Source organism: Poromitra crassiceps (genome assembly GCF_964638095.1).
Source record: "Poromitra crassiceps genome assembly, chromosome: 18".
Lineage (NCBI taxonomy): Eukaryota > Metazoa > Chordata > Actinopteri > Beryciformes > Melamphaidae > Poromitra > Poromitra crassiceps.
In genome coordinates, this window is record NC_139636.1 from 17,471,316 (window position 1) to 17,491,480 (window position 20,165).

Below are 20,165 nucleotides of genomic sequence, written 5' to 3' on the forward strand. Positions count from 1 at the left end.
AGGCGATAAGCTGTGGTAGTAAGCCGAGAACTGCATTTTAAAACCAAAATCTAACTGTGTGTTGCAGATGAGCACAGAGCAGTCCTGACAGCGGGGCTTTTACACAGCTCTCTGTGTCTGTCAATGCTGGGCTCACGGCTTTTTGCCTACACGATGCGCGCGCAGCTTTAATGTTGACAGCTGTATAAGGGGTCTATTGAAGATAAAATATTTGTGTCTTTACTGTTCTATATTTAGTTAGTTATAGTGTATACTGTTATTTTATAGTTCTGATTTTCTTATTTGTAACAATGATAATGAAAATATATTTCTTAGGTTTAAAGAAGATTGCATTTGTGTTTTTCTTGGGAGGGGGCACCACAAAACAATTGTGCTTCGGGCACCCAAATGTCCAGCAGCGGCCCTGCAAACGAGCCTGTATGGTTGCGCAGTTGTCAGTGACAACAGAAACAAATGTGTCAGCAACAACTGTATCGTGTTATAACGATGTTTAACGTTATTTAATGGTGCGAACACTCACTTTCCCCGGCTTCACCTCCGCATCTTTTCTTTTTCTCTCCAAACCGCGTCTCTCGCGCTCTCTCTCCTGGAGAGAGAAGCAGGAAGTAGGGGGGGCACCTGATGAAAACAAGGAAGTGCTTGCTGTCGGATCTGGAGCTGTTAACCGAAAGCAGCCGGTGGTGCTAAGGAAGTGCTACCTAGCGTGCAAGCTAACAGCTAATCTGGCTAAACTGACTGCCTGCAATATTATCACAAGCAAGCAGCCCGCAGATACAGAGACTATAGAGGGAGAGAAAAGGAGACGGGGTCGTGTACAAACCAGCAAGCACACATTGGAGTGAGTTGCACACTGGTAAGCCCCACAGGGTAGAGTGAATGTCCGTTTGTGTCTGTCTTTGTGTGAGAGAGCTGTGTGTGTGTGTGTGTGTGTGTGTGTGTGTGTGTGTGTGTGTGAGAGAGAGATAGCAGAGTAGGGCTGCTGAAAGAAGGGAAGGGGGCCGTTTTCTCTGCAGTAAAGCACTTTTTTCATGCTAGTTGTTTGTGTCAGCAGAGAGGGAAAGAATACACAAACAGAGCTCTGGAGAGGAAGGCTCCAAGGAGAAAGAGAGAGAAAAGAAACTGAGATTTGTTTGTGTGTGTGTGTGTGTGTGTGTGTGTGTGTGTGTGTGTGTGTGTGTGTGTGTGTGTGTGTGTGCGTGTGCGTGTGCGTGTGTGTGTGTGTGTGCGTGCGTGCGTGCGTGTGTGTGTGCGTGCGTGCTCGGTGAGCCAGGCTAGCAACTGGTCTCCAGCTCCATAGCTCTCCGTTCTTCAGCTTCACTCCCACAGAGAGGACTGAAAGGAGGGAGAGGTGGTGAAAAAGGCTAAAACGAACACGTTAAAAGGTCAAGGCCTGTCAACGGACACAGGGAGGCAGAGCCAAAGCATGTGTATCATGCTGGGGATAGAGGCATACCATGAGGCAATACACACTCAGCACTTTGTGCATGTGAGTCAGTAAACAGTATAAGTGCCTCTGTTTGCACACAGAGACAGTCCAGTGACTGCAAATGGGCTCGTCCTGTTTATTGCCCTTGCGGCAGGCAGTGCAAAGCGTTATTGGATCCTATGATGGAGCATTGTGCTGAAAGTTGTTTTCCTTGTTGTTGACTCCGTCTATATATCATCATCTAGCTGTTGCAGAGTTTCAAAGCTGTAAGCCGGCGCCCGGCGGGATAAGTCCTGAGGATCTTGGTATCTATGATAGCAGCCAGTCACCACATAAACTTCCTCCTGTGCAGCTGTGAAAATGACGTGCCCAAGGTCACATTTATTTATAACCTGTCCTCCCCTCAATGTGTCTCCTATAGGGCTTTGCTGGTCTGATCCCCAGAATTATCATCAGCTACCATGAGCAACCAGGGGCAACCCTGGGAAGGACCGATGGGTCAGAAACAGGAGGAGCTGCCGATGGACGGGTCATGTGACGCGTGTGAGCCGGACGAGGCCCAGCCAGCGACACACGTGTGCCACACCTGCAGCTTTGCCTTCTGCCCCGCGCACGCCGACAGACACGCCGGCAGCACGCATCACCCGCTGTCGCCCTATAACCACGGGGCGACGCAAGGGGACACAGACTCTGGGGCCCAGGCCGGAGCTGTGGCTGCGAGCGGGGCCGGGGAGGCGGAGAGGGGAGTGGGTGTGATCCAGGGTTTAGATGAGGAAAACCAGATTGGCGAGGAGGACGGCACCGGGGAGAGAGTCGCCGGGGGGGAAGAGCAGAGCGGTCTGTCGCCCGACACTGAACCAGGGGCCGAGGGCGCCGAGGCCGCTGCGGAGCCTGGGAAGAGGGACACTGTGACGGTGGAGAGGCTGCGCTGCAAGGAGCACGGGCAGGACGCCTCCCTCTACTGTAAGCCAGACGAGAAGATCATCTGCGTGCTGTGTGCCGTGCAGGGCGATCACCGGGAGCACGAGATCATCACTCTGCACGAGGCCTATCTCTGGCAGAAGGTGAGACCGCACTCTTGAGGTGATGACAGGTTTATATAGAGACGAGTGCTACTACTGTATGATTCACCACATGCCCTCTACTGTACGTCATCATAATAGCACGCTCCACTCTACCTATGTGCACTGTAATGTTCAGCATAATGTATTCAGGACACCGCCTATCTGCTTTGCATTTGTAATGCTGTATTTAGCAGAATGCCAATAGCTGTGGGCCTGGTCATCTTTACATCAACTCCCCATGGCTTTGAGAGTATGTTGAAAGCATAACAATATGTCATGATCACCCACGTGACAATCATACACTTAATTATCTGGCTATCTGAATCATTTCCATGAAGCGGGAATGCCGGGAATCAAACATGATGATGAACATATTCCATTGTCCGTTTGTGCCAATTATGGCTTCACCGTTTCTCCGTTCCCCAGATGGCTTTTAGCTTCAGGCGTTTTGAATGTGGGTCCAATGAGTCACCAGCCGCTCAGCTCAGTGCAGCGTTGCAGTTGGTACAGTAAGCTGGGCTAATGTTGCTTGGGATAGGAGAATAACACCATCATCACCGTGGGCGCGACTCAGCAGAGCATGGGACTTTGTCACCATTATTGTCGCATTTAGAGTCGGATATTATCAGCGCACCGGTGAACACATTAGGGCCGTGTCGTTGCACAGCGCGCCAATTAGCAGGGGGGGGAGATAAGATCAGTATTTAGCTTTTAGTTTTGGATTCATATTTTGAAGTCAAGGGTTCTAGTAAGTCTGCTCCGTCGCTTCAGTATCCAAGTTAGAGTTCTCTCAGTATCATCCCGAGCCCGACGGGGCCCGGAAAGTATCTGTGTATTTACAGTAGTGGGCTAATGCAGGGGTTTTCAAAGTCTGAGACTGTGGGCCTCTCCCCAGACAACGCTGGGAGAAAGGAGAGCCAAGATAGCCTAGTATTGCTGTTTCACATACACCAAATACATGAAGGTCTGTCTGAACTGAAGGCATTAATTTTTTTCTGACTCTGGGATAGTTGGAAAAATAGTCAAATTCCCCAACTACTGAATCTCCACACTATCTCTTTAACTAAATCACACACATTTAGGCTATTCTATCTGATCTACTTTTGATAACTAATGTAATAGAGAGCCGCAGGAACGAGTCTGGAAATCATCGATGCTAACACTCCTGGTTCTTCACTGTTTTCGCCTATGGGAGTTTTTAATGGGTTTTTGGCGCGATGCTTCTAATAATCTCTCTGGGCAACGCTGGCTTAATCAAACGCCAAGCAGTGTTTAGTAATATCATCTTCACACACCAGGACCACTTTTATGAGTTTTGAAGCTTTTACGTGCCGTTAAAAGGGCGGCTAGCTAGCAAACAGCTAAATGAGACTACACTGTTGAGTCGATGGGGATATATACGTCAATAACGTCACCACTTCAAAGGACGAACACGGAAATTCTCTTTCTCCTCACCTGGTTCAGCCCGTTCAGCCCGGGGTAATCAGTGCACATCAACAACAGTCCAGGTTGAGTGCTGACGTGACGTGGAAGCCTATGCGACAGTGTGTAGTTCTGGATTACCTTAGCTCAAGCTTTTTACTTCTAGGGCTCGCATTTACGCTACAAAACTCATGAAAGTGGTCCTCATGTGTGAAGATTATCTGACTGAACTCTGGTTCGCGTTTGATTAATCTTGCCTTGCCCAGAGACCTTATTTGAAGCATTGCGGCAAAAACCCATTAAAAAATCCCATAGACAGAAACAGTGAAGAACCAGGAAGTCCAGGACTTCCGCGTTCTGACTACAAAGATATGTCATCCCTGCGGCTCTCTATTACTAACGTAATGTCCCCCCCCCCACTTCCATTCACTGAGCCTCCCCTGAAACTGCTTGGAGCCCCCCTGGGGAGGTCCGCCTCCCACTTTGAAATTCTCTGGGCTAATGCATTTGCATGTGAGCAGTGAGCAGTCAGTGCTGTCCATGGTGCTGATTGCTAATTTTGTAGTCAATCAATTGTCAAGTCTTTCTCTACTCGTTCAAATGTATTTTATTAATTTATCAAACATCTCCCGTTTCTCGTAACTATACGGGGAATAAACAGTTTTGTGGTGTTCCTGCTTGCTCTCGACCCCCCCCTCTCTCCGGCTAGGCGCAACCTTTTTCTTCTCCTTTTGTTTGTTTTTTTGTTTCCTTCACGTTTGGTCGGTCTCAGCTCACTCGGGTCGGTTGGGTTCGGGACCTCGGGTTCTTATTTCCAGGCCCGTTGAGAACTCTAATCCAAGTTTCCAACAGCGGCCTGTTTGAAGAGGCTGGGGAACCAAAAGGCCTGTTTAGGAACGTAAAAGGAAAAACTGGATCAGAAATGGTAGCTAGTGCAGCATCTGTAGCAGCATTGTGCTTGTAAACTGTGGGCTAGAGCAGTAATGATCCACATGGCATGATGACGATGACTGTAATTTATAGAAGCAGTGTGCGTCATCCTCTGCCAGGCTTTATCCAAACCCTGTGGCTATATACATCTGACAAAATAGATCAGGCCACTTCACTGACCTACTCTTGCATCATGGCTACATAGATCTGCAAGAGAAAAGAGGGACAAACGACACCACCAGAGGCCACATTATTTACACTAGGCCAGCTCTAGCATTTAGCCTGCGTGTGGATGCTGGAGCCGGGCTTCGTGTTGGAGTCTATCCATGTGAGAGTAGCATATATATCCAAGTGTTATGGCTCCCTGCTGCACATGTTGTGATCTTTACATGATGCTGTTTGCTTTGCTGTTCATTGCATTGATGCTTGGACGGCACGGTGGCTCAGTGGTTAACACTGTTGCCTCGCAGCAAGAAGGTCCCCGGGTTCGAACCCCGGTCCGTCCCAGGTCCTTTCTGTGTGGAGTTTGCATGTTCTCCCCGTGTCCGTGTGGGTTTTCTCCGGGTGCTCCGGTTTCCTCCCACCATCAAAGAAAGACATGTATGTTAGGGTTAATACTCCTGTCAGTGCCCCTGACCAAGGTACTGGCAAAATAACTGGAGTTGGTCCCCGGGCGCTGCACAGTGGCTGCCCACTGCTCCTAGTTCTAGGAAGGTTCCGAGTAGAGGATGGGTCAAATGCAGAGGATGAATTTCCCCAAGGGGATAAATAAAGGATAACTTAACTTAACTTGCATGTCAGGCAAGTAGACGGTAAGTTAACTAGGTAGTCTAATATGGTGGTCTTAAAACTGGATTTCATATCATATCTTATCATATAAGATTTAGTGATTCCTTATTACACAAATAAGACAACACACGTATGTGTCACAGGCAAGGGAGCTGACATCACTGTACTAATGTTTTTATATGGTGGCATACTATATTGTGTCTTATTTGTTTGTCTGCTCCACTCATAGAGCCGGGAGGGCCATGACCTGCTGGGCTACACACAGCAGATGGCTGAGAAGATCAAGACCAAATGGACCAATCCTGAGGTGAGTCCAGTCTCCTGGACACAGAACACTGAGGTGAAGGCCAATAGCAATGGCTCCATAAAGCTTGACAAAAAAATACAAATATAAAAATGCCGTGGCAATCTCCAAATGTCAACATTCACTCTTGCCGGTTGACGAGAGGAACGAGTAGTATAATTAAAATGTTTTAATGTATGTAATGTTTTAATGTTTTATTTTATCCTACGTACGTATTATTCTGCATTGATTATGTTTAGGGTCTACATATTCAGACAATGTGTATGGTTGATTTCCATTTCATTGTGTCTTTAAGAAGTTTTGGCGGTATGGAGGCACTAGTACAGAGTAACAGCTGCAAAAGTAGTTTAACTTTAATAAATATAGAAGTGAATACTTTCAGGTGTGGTGCCGTGGTTTCATAGCACTAAAATAAACTTCAAACTTCAAAGCAAAAAGAATTGAACCCAGTTTCAATCTAGAGAGCCATAACAGAACAGAAATATAAGCCAGTACCCATTTCTAATTCATTGGGTCGAGCAATAAGCACTATAGACCAGAGTTTCCATTATATACATTCTGCAGGAGCGGCCCGCCGGCGCCGCTGCAAATCTTTTGCCACCGCTGCTTCAGAATTTCATAAAATGTCATGACGTTGCAGTTAGTTTAAAAAAATATATATAATCCAGTTTTTCAGATTTCCCCTCCAGTTTGTGCTGCAGGAAGGAGTCCCACAACCTGGAAGTTATCATCGCCTGGTTCCCTCGTCTGGAAGTCTGAGTTTTCTTGTATGGGGGATTTTGGTTAGATGCCTCAGGTCTTTGGTTAACAAAGGTTTATGAAACTCCAACTCTTTGTGTTCAGCAAGATAATAAATGAACACCACTTTTATGATTTTTTGAAGCGTTTTCTGAAAATCGCTATTTTTGGCGATCGCATTTACGCTTCAAAAATCATAAAAGTGGTCTTCATTTGTGACGATTATCCTGCTGAACACAAAGGTCACAGTTTCATAAGCTTGTGTTCACCACACACCTTATTTCAGGCATCTAACCAAAATCCCCACACAAACATCCCATTGACTTGCAGACGAGGGAACCGAGCACAATGCTAATTTACAGGTTGGCCTACAAAAAAACGTCATCCCTGCGGGCCTCTATTCCCCCCAGTCCCCTCCCCCGACCGACCAGAAGAGACACTAGTGCAGCGACCAGGATACATCCTCTTAATACAGCTTCCCACCCGCGCAGTCACGGCCAGTTGTGCCTGTATGGATGCCCAACCGAGCCAGAGGTGGGGGGCTCGAATCCTCGTGTTGGTAGGAAAAATAGAAAAAGAAAGAGAAGAGAGAGAAAGGTAGATTTAACTAGCTGGCGTTAAGTTAGATAGATTTTACATTCACAATGTATTCCATATTGATCTTCACGGCCAACTAATTATTATCATGATTATTATTATTATTATTATTATTTTTTTAATATAACAGTACACAAACAAGACAAAACGAACAGGCTCAGGCACAGGGGAAAAAAAAGAAAGAAAAAACATACAAACATAATCAACATTCAATATTACAACGTGGTGCTACCACGTGTGCTTAAAAGAAAAAAGAAAAACATGGGATCCTGCGCGAGGTGTCCATGAGAAACCAGCCGGGCGAGTCACCCGTCGCCCCTAACCTCATCGAGGTAGGGCTAGAAACAGGTCCCAGATCGTTAGAAATTTTCCAAGTGAGTTGGTTCTCCGGAACCTGAGCCTCTCCATCCGTATAACAGAGATCATGTCCATCAACCACAATTGAAAAGGAGGTGAAGAGGGGGACTTCCATTCCTTCAAAATTAGTTTAGTGTCAGAGACTGTAGCTGTAGGGAAGTTCAGAAAGGACTCCGATCAGCCAAAGATGGCGAGTTCTGCCTCCGACTGAAGGGTTATTTTGTAGGCCTGAGAGTACCAGTCAAATATTTGGGCCCAGAATCCTGTCAGTGAAGGGCAGAACCAGAAAACATGAGACAGAGTGCCCTCTGACACCTGTCACACAGTGGTGAGACGGAAGGGTAGATCCTGTGCAACTTATGCTTAGAATAGTGCAGACGGTGAACAACTTTAAACTGGATCAGCTGGTGTCTGCTATTAACTGACCAGAGTTGTACCACAGACAGACTCCTTTCCCAAATAATGTCAGATAAATCATTCCCAAGTTCCCCCTGCCACGCTTCTCTAATCCTCTCAGTAGAGGCTGTGTTGCAGTTATCAAACAGACATACAAATCTAGAGATGAGATGTTTGGAGTGAGGAGGGCTCAGTAAAACATGGAAAAAAGCATGCTCGTTTGGGAGCGCTTCAAAGGCATTAATCTTGGATCGAACATCATCTCTGATTTGCAGGTATCTGAGCCAGTGCGTGCCAGGCAACTCAAATCTCCCCTTTAGTTGATCAAAGGATGCAAAATGACCATCAATATACAGATCTCTGATGGAGACCAGTCCCTTCTCATCCAGTCATGGAAGGTTCTGTCTGACTGTGAAGGTAAAAAAGAGTGATCAAGACAAATTGCTGTGTGGACAGAGACATCTGGTAGACTCAAAACACTCCTAACTTGGTTTAGAATTCTGACTGAGTTTTTCACAACAAAACTTACATTTTTTAGAGTTCCGGGCCTCTCTAGCCTAGAAAACAACATGGCTGGCAGAGAGGAGTTAGCAATAGAGACACTGCGGAGCACGTCATCATTTAGAAACCACGCCCAAAACGGGGGAAAACACAAACTCCCGTCCAATCCTGGCGTTCTCCTATGTCGCGTGCATGGCCCGATGTTGCACAAAAAGATCGTATATACGGAAGATGAACACTCCAACTTACTTCATTGACAGCAACATCCACATTTTTCTTCTCGCCAATTCTCAATGGCTTCCTTGTTTTCCTCGGGAGTACAAAAAAACTTTAACTGGCGATTTTTTACATTTGTTGTCTGCGCAGCCCACCACACAACAGCTTTTAGCTATGTTTAATTCAAGGAAAATTGTGCTGGTGTGTGCGGAAATGAACAGAGCTTTTCCCCCGTGATAGGCGTGGCCTATTTCATGCAGTGTCTCTATAGAGCCGGCCTCGAGAGCTAAGCCGCCAGGAGTCGCCAACTAATTATTATTAACATTAATAATATATTGTGGAATAATGTTGACACCCCTCCCCCCCGCGCGCGCTGCTAAAAAATAATCTTAGAGGAAACCGGATAAACACAGCAGTCTGGAATGAGACAAAGAGGGATTAGAAAGAGATTATGTCATAAAGGCGTTGGGTAGTAAACATGAGAGCCAATTATTTCAATCCATATTCATTCATTCTGCCATTCACGGAGCTTGCCTATTGGGTTCCTGCCGTGATAGAATTCCACTCGAATCTTAGGAGTGATGGCATCATTGTGTGATTACTGAGTCGTTTCATTCCCGGCTTCAGCTGCTGTCACTCTTTTGACTCAGCACTTCTGCACAGAGGCAGAGGTTGCATTTTCATAGTGACTCTGTGATTTTGAAGCATGTATAAAGTACAAAGGACCACTAAAGAATCATCATTTTCTTCTGGTTACTGTCTTCTTTAAACCCTAAGTTGACAAAATGCACTTATTCGTATTCATAGCAATGAACTGAATGAAGGACTTTGAGGGTGGATTAGTTGTAACACGCATGCATGCACGCGCGCACACACACACACACACACACACACACACACACACACACACACACACACACACACACACACACACACCAGTGAGGTTTCCCATTATAAGATCACAGTCTTGCACTGATGGCAATTGGGTAGTAGCACTGGAGCAGTTGTGCCCTGTGCAAAAGCACATTTAATGGTAACTGAAGAAGAGGAACGCATTGTTCTCCTGCTCCCAGAATGGCTGAATCAGTCAGGCCATTAGTCGGTCAGTCAGTCAGTCAGTCAGTCAGTCAGTCAAAGGGTTTTACCTTGTGATTTTTGGATCACAAGCTTACTTCTCTAACCTTCAGGTTCCTGCCTGGGGGGGCTCAGTGCATCTCCCGCAAAATCATCTTGCTCTTGAATTCGAACACACACAGAAAATGTTCCGGCTGAGTTTTCATGACAGGTTGACCTTGAAAACACTGGTGGAAAAAAAGTCCATTACAAATGGCTTTAGTAGGTGCGTGTTTCTGTTCTGCCACTGGAAATAAAAGCTGAGCAGCTGACTGTGATGCGAGCTGCCGTATGAGAATGTAACAATGAGTCGCGGGGTCACGGCTAAGCAGCTAGGTCTTATCTATTTACCATCGACAGTGGCTGCACCTGCTCCCTGCAGCCCTGCCCTGCCTCCCTCTCTGCTTAGATAGCTGTGTCTGCTCTGCACAGGCCTACCTACAGTAAGAGCACCGCTCCAAAACCTACAGAGACGTGACCCGTGTCACCGTGGCATAATGCACAAGGTTAATTTGAATGGCCTGTGTGAAGAGGTAATACCTTTATTAGCAGCCAGCGCCCCCGCACCCTGGCTCCTGTCCATTATCATGCTGAAATATCAATGCTGCCCCAAGGACTTCTTGGACATTTTGTCCCTGGCCATTCCACTGGAGACGAGAGGTGTCGTATGTTCAGAGAAAACCACTTCCCTCCTCACTCGACTCAGCGGGCAGGCAGTGTGTTACACACCATTATGTGGATTTGTCGCTGTGTCCTCTCTGCACTCTCAAATGTCAGCCGTTCTTATTATGCACGACTGGTAACCATCAGAGTGACTGCTTCTGGCGTAGAGAGAGAGAGAGAGAGAGAGAGAGAGAGAGAGAGAGAGAGAGAGAGAGAGAGAGAGAGAGAGAGAGAGAGAGAGAGAGAGAGAGAGAGAGAGAGAGAGAGAGAGAGAGAGAGAGAGAGAGAGAGAGAGAGAGAGAGAGAGAGAGAGAGAGAGAGAGAGTGTGAGTGAGGGAAGAGAGAGTGACAGAGAAGTTTGCAGGGTTGAAATTGTAGCTTAGTCCTAAAGGAGTTTTGGAAGGTAGAGGTGTCTGTGTGTGTCTGTGTGTGTGTGTGTGTGTGTGTGTGTGTGTGTGTGTGTGTGTGTGTGTGTTGTGTGTGGTGGAAATGTTTAACCCCTTGCTGGTGTTTGCTTATTAAATCCAGCCTGGTTTAATGATGTACTTTGCCTCAGGTGTAGGGATGGTAATCTCCCTGAGCTCATATCTGCGCTCTCCCCAGGGGATGGAATATAATACATAAAAGCAGTGGTGAGGCTCCATACATATGAATGAGGCACCATAGGGGTGTGGTGTAGTGCAGCACGAGGGGTCTCCGACAGCTGCCTATCATTCAGCCAGTGTGTCCCCTATCTACTGTACCACTCTGCTGCTGAAATATGGCTGCCGCCGCTGAATTACACTGTCATTTTTATTTTATATATATAAAAAACTTATATAGAAAACTAACGTCATATTATTTTGCGCTATGAATGCTTCTTTTCCAGAAAGAAGAAATAGACTTGATAGGGCTTCATAGACTGAAGGCAGTGCTCCACGCCCACGCCGGGAAAACTACAGCCAAAAACAAAGACGTATAGATCATTACATAAATACATATTTAATGAGCATTACATCAATATGTTTATGTAATGAGCAGAGTGATGCCTCCGGTGCAACCAAAACATTAATGAGGCCCCCGGCACTGGAACACCTAAATGGATTGGAAGTTGAAAACCCCCATTAATGTTTTGGTTGCACCTGTGTTTTACCCTGCCTTTTAGACCAAAAATGGCTGCGGTGAAAAGAAAGAAAGAATTTTTTTGAATAAAGATATGAAAGAAATATTTTTCTTCAAAGGAAAATAAATATCTGACTATATTCTACTAGACAGGAGGAGTAGGCGTGGGGGGGGGGGGGGATTGCTCGTGCACGCCGTGCGCCACCACCACCGCTGCTACGGTCCAACTCCATCCTAGGGGAAGAAGCACTGTGCCCAGGCTTGATAGTCAGAGAGCTGTGTGATGCTTGTTGTGGCTTCAGCCTAGGACAGCAGGTAGTCAGCATATTTGCCTCACACTCATCTTTTATTTACTCAGTCTCTGCTGTGCCTCGTGTGGCCACGCACGCAGCCTGCAGCCACAGAGACCAGTCCCATATCCAGAGAGGACGGCGACATCAGCCCAGTCGCACAGACAGCGGCAAAATCTATTCTCTCCATCCCTTTTCTCTGCCTCATACAATCTACAAGAGCAGCATGTACACATTAAGGCTGCCTTAGCAAGCCCACGCGTCGCTAAGGGACAGGCAGGAAGTCATGAAAAGACTTGGCTGCTGCTGTTAGCCTGTTAGCCGTATTCATCCATGTGCTCTCCCGTTGCTCCTTCAATCTTTCATCCCCGCTCCCTTCCCCCTGTCACAGCATTTTAATTGAATTAGCCTATGTATCATCATTCCCCAGAAAGGTACTTGGCTGACATTTCTTCAGTCACATGCAGGAAAAATGCACAGGGCATTGAAACTCTCATTATAAAATCAAAGTCATTTTGACTTCTCTTGCTTCTCACTGTATATATTACTATTGAAGCCCAAGTGTTTTGAAAAGTAACAATATATACATATAACATTATTATCGTTATAACAGTAGCATTATAATATGTAGGCTATAGGACGAATCAGCGTGAGGTAACTTGACACCCAGAAATGCGTCCAGCGCGAAGGCCACTACCCCGTTTTACGGGGGAAACCCACCATAGGAAAAGACTGTACAAGAAGCCGAAAACACTTCAAACAAACTATTTAAAACGGTTTAATTTGATAGAGATATGCTGTGAGTAAAGAGTCGCTGTGTTGTTAGTTTCACTAACAATAAATACATAAATAAAAAACAGATCTGCAATGTTTTTTTTATAGAGTAGGGGTGACACCGTCAATGTGGATGATGCATGTAACCTGGTGGAAACTCATCAGTGGGCTGGATACAGCGTTCATATAAGGCACAAAGTACTATTGTCGATGTATCTTGTGCATTCTGTGGCCGGCCGAGTTGAAATATTCATGTCATGGTGTCTTTGGGTCATTTATAAACACAATTAATTGAATTCTGTTCTTTTTCTATAGTTTTTTTTCTACTCCTATTTTACATTGAAGTTAACAGTGAGTGGCTTGTGTTTTCCCCCTAAAAGGGGCACGGCCTTCATGTTTTGTTAATTACCCGGATGTGCCCGTCTGGTCTATTGCTGTGTTGTGTAAGAGGCTAAATTGTAGCATCTAATTTCGGGAGAGATAGTAGTGTTCATTTGGAACAAAGCCACTATAGCCAAGGGCAAGGACAGCCGGTTCAAATCCATTTAGTCCTAATGTTCTATTAATGCTTTTTAGGCCTTTAAAAAAAACACATCACACAAAACACAGTCTCTCCCACTGAGTGAGCAGCGGTTCACACTCTGTTTTGTGTGATGACAACATTTTAAGCAAAGTTAAGTTTAAAAGCTCAGGTCGCGCCGATATTTGTCGGCAGACGTTTTCTCTGTTTTCCCGATCGCTTGTTAATGAACTGATCTATTTTCAGCGCCAAGCACTTTGCTTCTCGTCACACTAACGCCAGTCAGAAAACCAGTCACAAATGACACCTCGTGTGTGAAATTAATTCCAGTGGAATGCCTCGCAACATTGCAGTCATGTGAAAAGTTAGAAGAAGAAGGAGTGGAAAGACTTCAGGAGTTTGCTATTTTTAGTAAACCACAGATCACAGCTTTCTCTTCTTTCTGTAGCTGCTTTAATTCAATCTTTTTTTGCTCAGTCAGAATTTGAACCTAACCTCCTGACGTCTCTCTACCCATATCTCTCTAATACAGAAGATAATGAAGTTCAGGTGCTGGATCATGGCCCCCATCTGCTACTGCACTGAGTCCATGGTGGACTGAGCGAGAGGGCAGGGGGCTCTGAGAGAGAGGGCAGGAGGCTCTGAGAGAGAGGGCAGGGGGCTCTGAGAGAGAGGGCAGGGGGCTCAGAGAGAGAGGGCAGGGGGCTCAGAGAGAGAGGGCAGGGGGCTCTGAGAGAGAGGGCAGGGGGCTCAGAGAGAGAGGGCAGGGGGCTCTGAGAGAGAGGGCAGGAGGCTCTGAGAGAGAGAGGGCAGGGGGCTCTGAGAGAGAGGGCAGGGGCTCTGAGAGAGAGGGCAGGGGGCTCTGAGAGAGAGAGGGCAGGGGGCTCTGAGAGAGAGGGCAGGGGGCTCAGAGAGAGAGAGGGCAGGGGGCTCTGAGAGAGAGAGGGCAGGAGGCTCTGAGAGAGAGGGCAGGGGGCTCTGAGAGAGAGAGGGCAGGGGGCTCTGAGTGAGAGGGCAGGAGGCTCTGGGAGAGAGAGGGCAGGAGGCCGTGAGAGAGAGAGGGCAGGAGGCTCTGAGAGAGAGAGGGCAGGAGGTTCTGATAGAGAGAGGGCAGGGGGCTCTGAGAGAGAGAGGGCAGGAGGTTCTGATAGAGAGAGGGCAGGGGGCTCTGAGAGAGAGAGGGCAGGAGGCTCTTAGAGAGAGAGGGCAGGAGGTTCTGAGAGAGAGAGGGCAGGAGCTTCTGATAGAGAGAGGGCAGGGGGCTCTGAGAGAGAGAGGGCAGGAGGCTCTGAGAGAGAGAGGGCAGGAGGTTCTGAGAGAGAAAGGGCAGGAGCTTCTGATAGAGAGAGGGCAGGGGGCTCTGAGAGAGAGAGGGCAGGGGGCTCTGAGAGAGAGAGGGCAGGGGGCTCTGAGAGAGAGAGGGCAGGAGGCTCTGAGAGAGAGGGCAGGGGGCTCTGAGAGAGAGAGGGCAGGAGGCTCTGAGAGAGAGAGGGCAGGAGGCTCTGATAGAGAGAGGGCAGGGGGCTCTGAGAGAGAGGGCAGGGGGCTCTGAGAGAGAGAGGGCAGGAGGTTCTGATAGAGAGAGGGCAGGGGGCTCTGAGAGAGAGGGCAGGAGGCTCTGAGAGAGAGGGCAGGGGGCTCTGAGAGAGAGGGCAGGAGGCTCTGAGAGAGAGGGCAGGAGGCTCTGAGAGAGAGGGCAGGAGGCTCTGAGAGAGAGGGCAGGAGGCTCAGAGAGAGGGCAGGAGGCTCAGAGAGAGGGCAGGGGGCTTTGAGAGAGAGGGCAGGGGGCTCAGAGAGAGGGCAGGGGGCTCTGAGAGAGAGGGTAGGGGGCTCTGAGAGAGAGGGCAGGGGGCTCTGAGGAGGGCCTGGAGAATGGGAGAGGTACTGAGAGAATATGCCAGGCTGGCAGATTGATTACAGATCAAATACTAAAGACAGAGGAAGGCTTATGTTGCAGTGCTCGCCCTCCTATCCCTGTCAAGGCATTGCTCTTGGGCAACAATAGACTGAATGATGGGAACTGCTTTTCTATAGGCTAGCTATTCCATTTCCTGAAACGGTTTTGTCTTGGGAAATATGACCCAAAATTGGGTGGGAAAAAACACGCACATTGTTTGACATAGATTTAGCTTTTCATAGGTTATTGGTATTTGTATTCATAGTTTAAAATGGATGTTACATACAAGGGGTAGGGCTGGGCAATATATCGATATTATATTCATATTTCTGATAAGAGACTAGATAACCTGTTAGATTTTGGATATCGTAATACCATGATATGACCTAAGTGTTGTCTTTTCCTGGTTTCAAAGGCTGCATTACAGTAAAGTGATGTAACTTGGTGTTCTCAACTTAGACCGACCGACCGAGTTTCAAGATGGAGACCAGTCACGGTGCCTCATATCACAATAGCAATCGGTTCTCAACATAAGTCAAGTGTGACGTCTGTTATGGCGCGTGTCTCGTGACTCATCACCCCATCCTCAATAGCCAATCAGCCCCTGTAAATATGACGTCTGTTATGATGTCACTGCTGAGCCTATGACGGGGCAGTATACAGTATATAGCCATGGTCAGCGTGTCATCATCCTCTCCCTGATCATTCACCTTGGTGGTGGCTGTACCTGGGCTGATCGTCTTCTCTGGAGCTGTGTTTCGCCCCACCCACCTCCCCAGTCCACCACCAACGTCTGACTCCTGAAGAATTCCCTACGGGGGGGATTCTCTATCCTAGACTGAGCAGCTGCCCTCCTCTCTCACCACAACCCTAACCCTTACCATGGAGTCATTACGCCAAAATTAGTCGCCATGCTATTTGTGAATAAAGCTTGCTTGTCAAATTTTACCCACTGGTCTCTCATGATTGAAATCAGACTGTTCTAGCTGTTCCTTTATTTACCTTTACCCACGTAGTCATTATATCCACGTTACGGATGATTGTTTATCGAAAATCTCATTGGGTCAATATTTTGTGAAAGTACCAAGTTACAACTGAACATTTAGCCCACTACGTAGAAAATCTTGAGATATTGTGTATCGCCATTCAGCCTAAAAATATCGAGATATGATTCTTGGTCCGTATCGCCCACCCCTAACAAGGGGTCAGCTCAGTATATTACTTTCTTTTCATTATGAAATGACTTCTCAATGTTAAATGTAAAGTTTAATTAAACTTGGTTTATGGTATTTGGTCACATTGTTATATGCACTGAATACTTTGGTTGTAGACTGACTAGGTAGCTAAAGGAAATGACTACAATCAAGGTTTTAATCCGCAGATTCCTTTGGCAAACTAATCTATATTCACAAAGTGTAGTAGGCATAAGCCAGGAGTCAAAGCCCTTAGAAATGAATATTTGTGGAGGATCAAGCATGGATTATTTAGATTTGCAATGGAATTGGATCTATATGTCGAGGTTGATGCTAGTATTGCAGTGTTCATGACAGGTAAATCAGAGCACGCCCACGGCAAGGTATCAAACACCAGCAACAACTTGAGCATTCACTTCCAGTCCCAGCATAACATGAAGGAATAACTGCCTCGTCATCTTTCAATGTATTTATAACATGAAGTAATAACTGCCTCGTCATCTCCAAATGTATTTTTGAGTGCTCATGTTATAAGCCTCTGGAAGATTTAATCAGGCCACCTTTGCAATTTACTAGGATTTATTATAGCACTCGCTCCTATTGCTCCATGCAGAAACCTCCATAGAGTCGTTTTTGTTTTAATACTTCTGTATCCTCTCTGAGCTTCAGAGTTTGCAGATAAAATTCACTGACGTGTATATGGACAGGAAATGGAATAGCTTGCTAATTCAAAGTGGTTGTGGCCTATGCTTCCTCGTCTGGCAGGTGGAGGTGTTCACCCCATTGATTTTGGTGGAGCTAAGAGGGACAATTGGGACACGATGACCCTTTGCTTTCCAATTAGTTGTTAACCAACTTTCCCTCTCTCGCATTCCAAATAAGTGATGGATGGGCATGTTTGTCTTTGCTTGCACAAAGAAAGTAAATTCAAAATGTTACTTCTCTCGCTTGGTTTAATGGGCAATTTGGAGAATCTGATTGCTTGTGCAGAAATCCCAAATACATGATAAGACTTGGGCCCCTGAGGGCCCCGGCTCTGCCAACCTGGCTGCAGACTGATGATTCCCTGCTTCACTGGAGAGAGAGGGGAGCCGGGGGGCAACAAGAGGACATGGAGACACAAAGGAAGACGGAGACAGTTCAGCTTAAGGGAAGAGACCAGACTGAGCAGCTGAGGTCAATTGAAGCGATGAGAAGATAGTTTGGAGAGGAGATCACGATAAGGGACCGTCCTGACAGCGTCTGTGTTGGAGGTGGAGCCGCCTCAGTGGGAAGGATTGTAGGGGGGCGGGGCTGTGTTTATCGCAGTGAGTGGTAGCTAAAGAGCGCCTGTTTGGGGACCGGGGAAATGGATGAAAAGGGAATCTCAGGGAGCAGTTCAGTTGCCTTGAAAGCCAAACAGATGGCTTGCTGTGGTACAAGGAGCCTCTGAGGTCTCCATCTACAGATGGGACACGTGGAGATTGCCTCCAGAACTGCTTCACGCTATCAATTAGCTTCAGCATGACGGCATTATAACACTGACGTTCAAAAACACGTGAAGACAAATGACTTTTTAGCCACGGCCCCTATATTCTGGTCATCCCATGTGCCTTTCTATCTTGTCTCCATTCATTCTGTCTCGTTTACCAAGTTCTGAATGTTCACTTCATATCTCCTCCGCTCTTTTTACTGTCCTTTCATCTCTATTTTTACTTGCTGGTTTGTGGGCTCCATGCCAGTCCCTGCTTCTGTGTGTGTGTGATTATATCTCAATGATTCATGCCCACACTAATGTAGTTCATTTGGAATGACAGCTTAATACTTCTTTCCATCTTGGTCACTTCTGGACATGCTTCTCTAAAATTCACCCACTTCATTCTCTCTCTCTCTCTGGCTCTCTCTCTCTGTCTGTCTCCCTCTCTCTCTGTCTCTCGCCGCCTCCTCTACATGGCCCAGATGTCCACAGAGGAGCTGGAGGCCTACGTGAACAGCCAGTTTGACGAGCTCCGCAGACTGGTGCGTCTGGAGGAGAGGAGGACCCTTCACCTGGTGGACCTAAAAGAGGCCTTCCTGACGGCCTCGGCAGCCGAGAAGATCGCAGAGATCACCGCCGAGACGGAGCAGCTGCAGGACGAGATGGCCAACATCACACAGCAGCTGTGCCTGCTGGACAAGGCAGAGGCGGCGGGGCTGCCGCTCGCCGATGCAGAAGCCCTCATCGCAGCTTCAGGACTCGCCAGACCAAAGGTGAGATGAACCACCTTTTCACAGCAACCGTTTTGAGGTGGTAAATCAGGACGTAAAGCAGGTGTAACCAATAACCTTAATGAGGGTGCCCTGGCAGTGCAACACCTAAATGGAATGAAACCATCATTAATGGTATTTGTTAGACCTGCTTTACTTCCTGCTTTACCACCTCAACACAGCTGCTGTGAAAAGGGTTCTCTTTTGTTTTACAGTTAAAATCATTTAGGATTTATCAGCAACACAGCCTGTCTAGGTCTGCTTGTGGTGGAAGTGGAACCTCACTTTAGGATAATAAAATGTTCCTCTAAGTGAGTCGAAAACTTAATAAAGAAATTAGCGGATAATGTAATACAATCTCCTGACCGATACTGTAATAGAATCCGTACAAAGGCAAGGGAAAGCATGTTCAGGTTGCAAGACTCGAATGGAAATTTGATTTGGAAAATGTTCTATTTTATCCAACAGTGATCTGATCTTCACCTATGCTAACACAAATGGTTTATCTGGTGCAAACACTAAAACGCAACTCTCAGAGGACGACCAGGGTGTAACACATCAGTGTGAGGACGGCCAGGGTGTAACACATCAGTGTGTCAACTTACAGGATACACAATCCATTTGTCTTTGGCCCAACAGGAACCTGGCACTCGGTAAACTGTGCAACTGAGATTTTATCACATCATCCGGCAGTTGACTACATTCATGGTTTAAATTACTTTTTCAACTCAGAGGGACATCTTTATTACATTTTGACCAGTTATTATTACTACATTTTCTGGCAGTTATGACATTACTGGTTGCTACAGTCCCTTGAAGGATACAGTTGTCTTTTATGTGACTTTTACTTTTCACTTACTTAGATGGTGTCTTGCTCAAGGACACCTCAGCAGGGTGCCTGCTTGCTGTAATGGGGGCTTGAGCCCAGCAGGACGTCCAGCTAAAGGATAGTCTCCTAATCACGATGCCACTGTGCTGCAAGCTGCAAACACATGATGTAAACAAGAGCCACCACCATGCACATTGACATCCCAGCTGAGAGGAGAGGCTGGCATACGTTAGCTTCACGTTGAGATAATGTACTTTACCTTTCATCAGAGTCAGCTATGTAACTGTGGTGCAGGTAGGGAGACACCAATCAATCTGGCGGTGTTGGCTGATGAGGCACAAGTGTTAACTATGTTTGTCCTCTGGCTATTTGCCAGCTGTACGTACACACACACACCAGCTGGGCACACTAGCCCTTCTCTCTGACACACCAAGGTTAGCTTCCCATGCTCGCATACCACTCACTCACAACGCAGCATGTGTGTGTACATATAATGTGCATTTAGCACACAGAGCCAAAAGAGCAAGCATGTACACCTGTGTGTCCAGACTGAAGCATGTACGTCACCCGTGTGTCCAGACTGTGCAACACTTCATTCTCTCACTCACGTCTCATTTCAACGTTTAAGAGGCGAGTTTTATTGCTTATAGGCCCCTAAATTAAAATATCCCACTGGTCCATTTGTCACCTGCTGTGCTGTAGTCGCCACAGGGAGGCAGGCAGGCAGGCAGGGAGGCAGGCAGGCAGGCAGGGAGGGTTGAGCGTTCCCCTGTGGTGCTGTGCAGTGTGCGGGCCCAGAGAGGCTGCAGTAATGCTTAT

General features: G+C 46.9%; 1 protein-coding gene across 2 annotated transcripts in view; it reads left to right on the forward strand.

Moving 5' to 3' along the window:
• The first annotated feature begins 692 nt into the window (after window positions 1-692).
• trim44 (tripartite motif containing 44) overlaps window positions 693-20,165 on the forward strand; it is a 69,524-nt gene continuing 50,051 nt past the window's right edge. Inside the window, exons 1-4 of one of the 2 annotated variants that reach the window (XM_083654550.1) lie at window positions 693-853; window positions 1,848-2,490; window positions 5,861-5,938; window positions 18,230-18,520. In XM_083654550.1, coding sequence (XP_083510676.1) covers window positions 1,888-2,490; window positions 5,861-5,938; window positions 18,230-18,520 — 972 coding nt within the window. In that variant the 5' untranslated portion in view covers window positions 693-853; window positions 1,848-1,887. The remainder of the gene's footprint in view (window positions 854-1,847; window positions 2,491-5,860; window positions 5,939-18,229; window positions 18,521-20,165) is intronic. The other variant, XM_083654551.1, reaches the window with a different exon arrangement.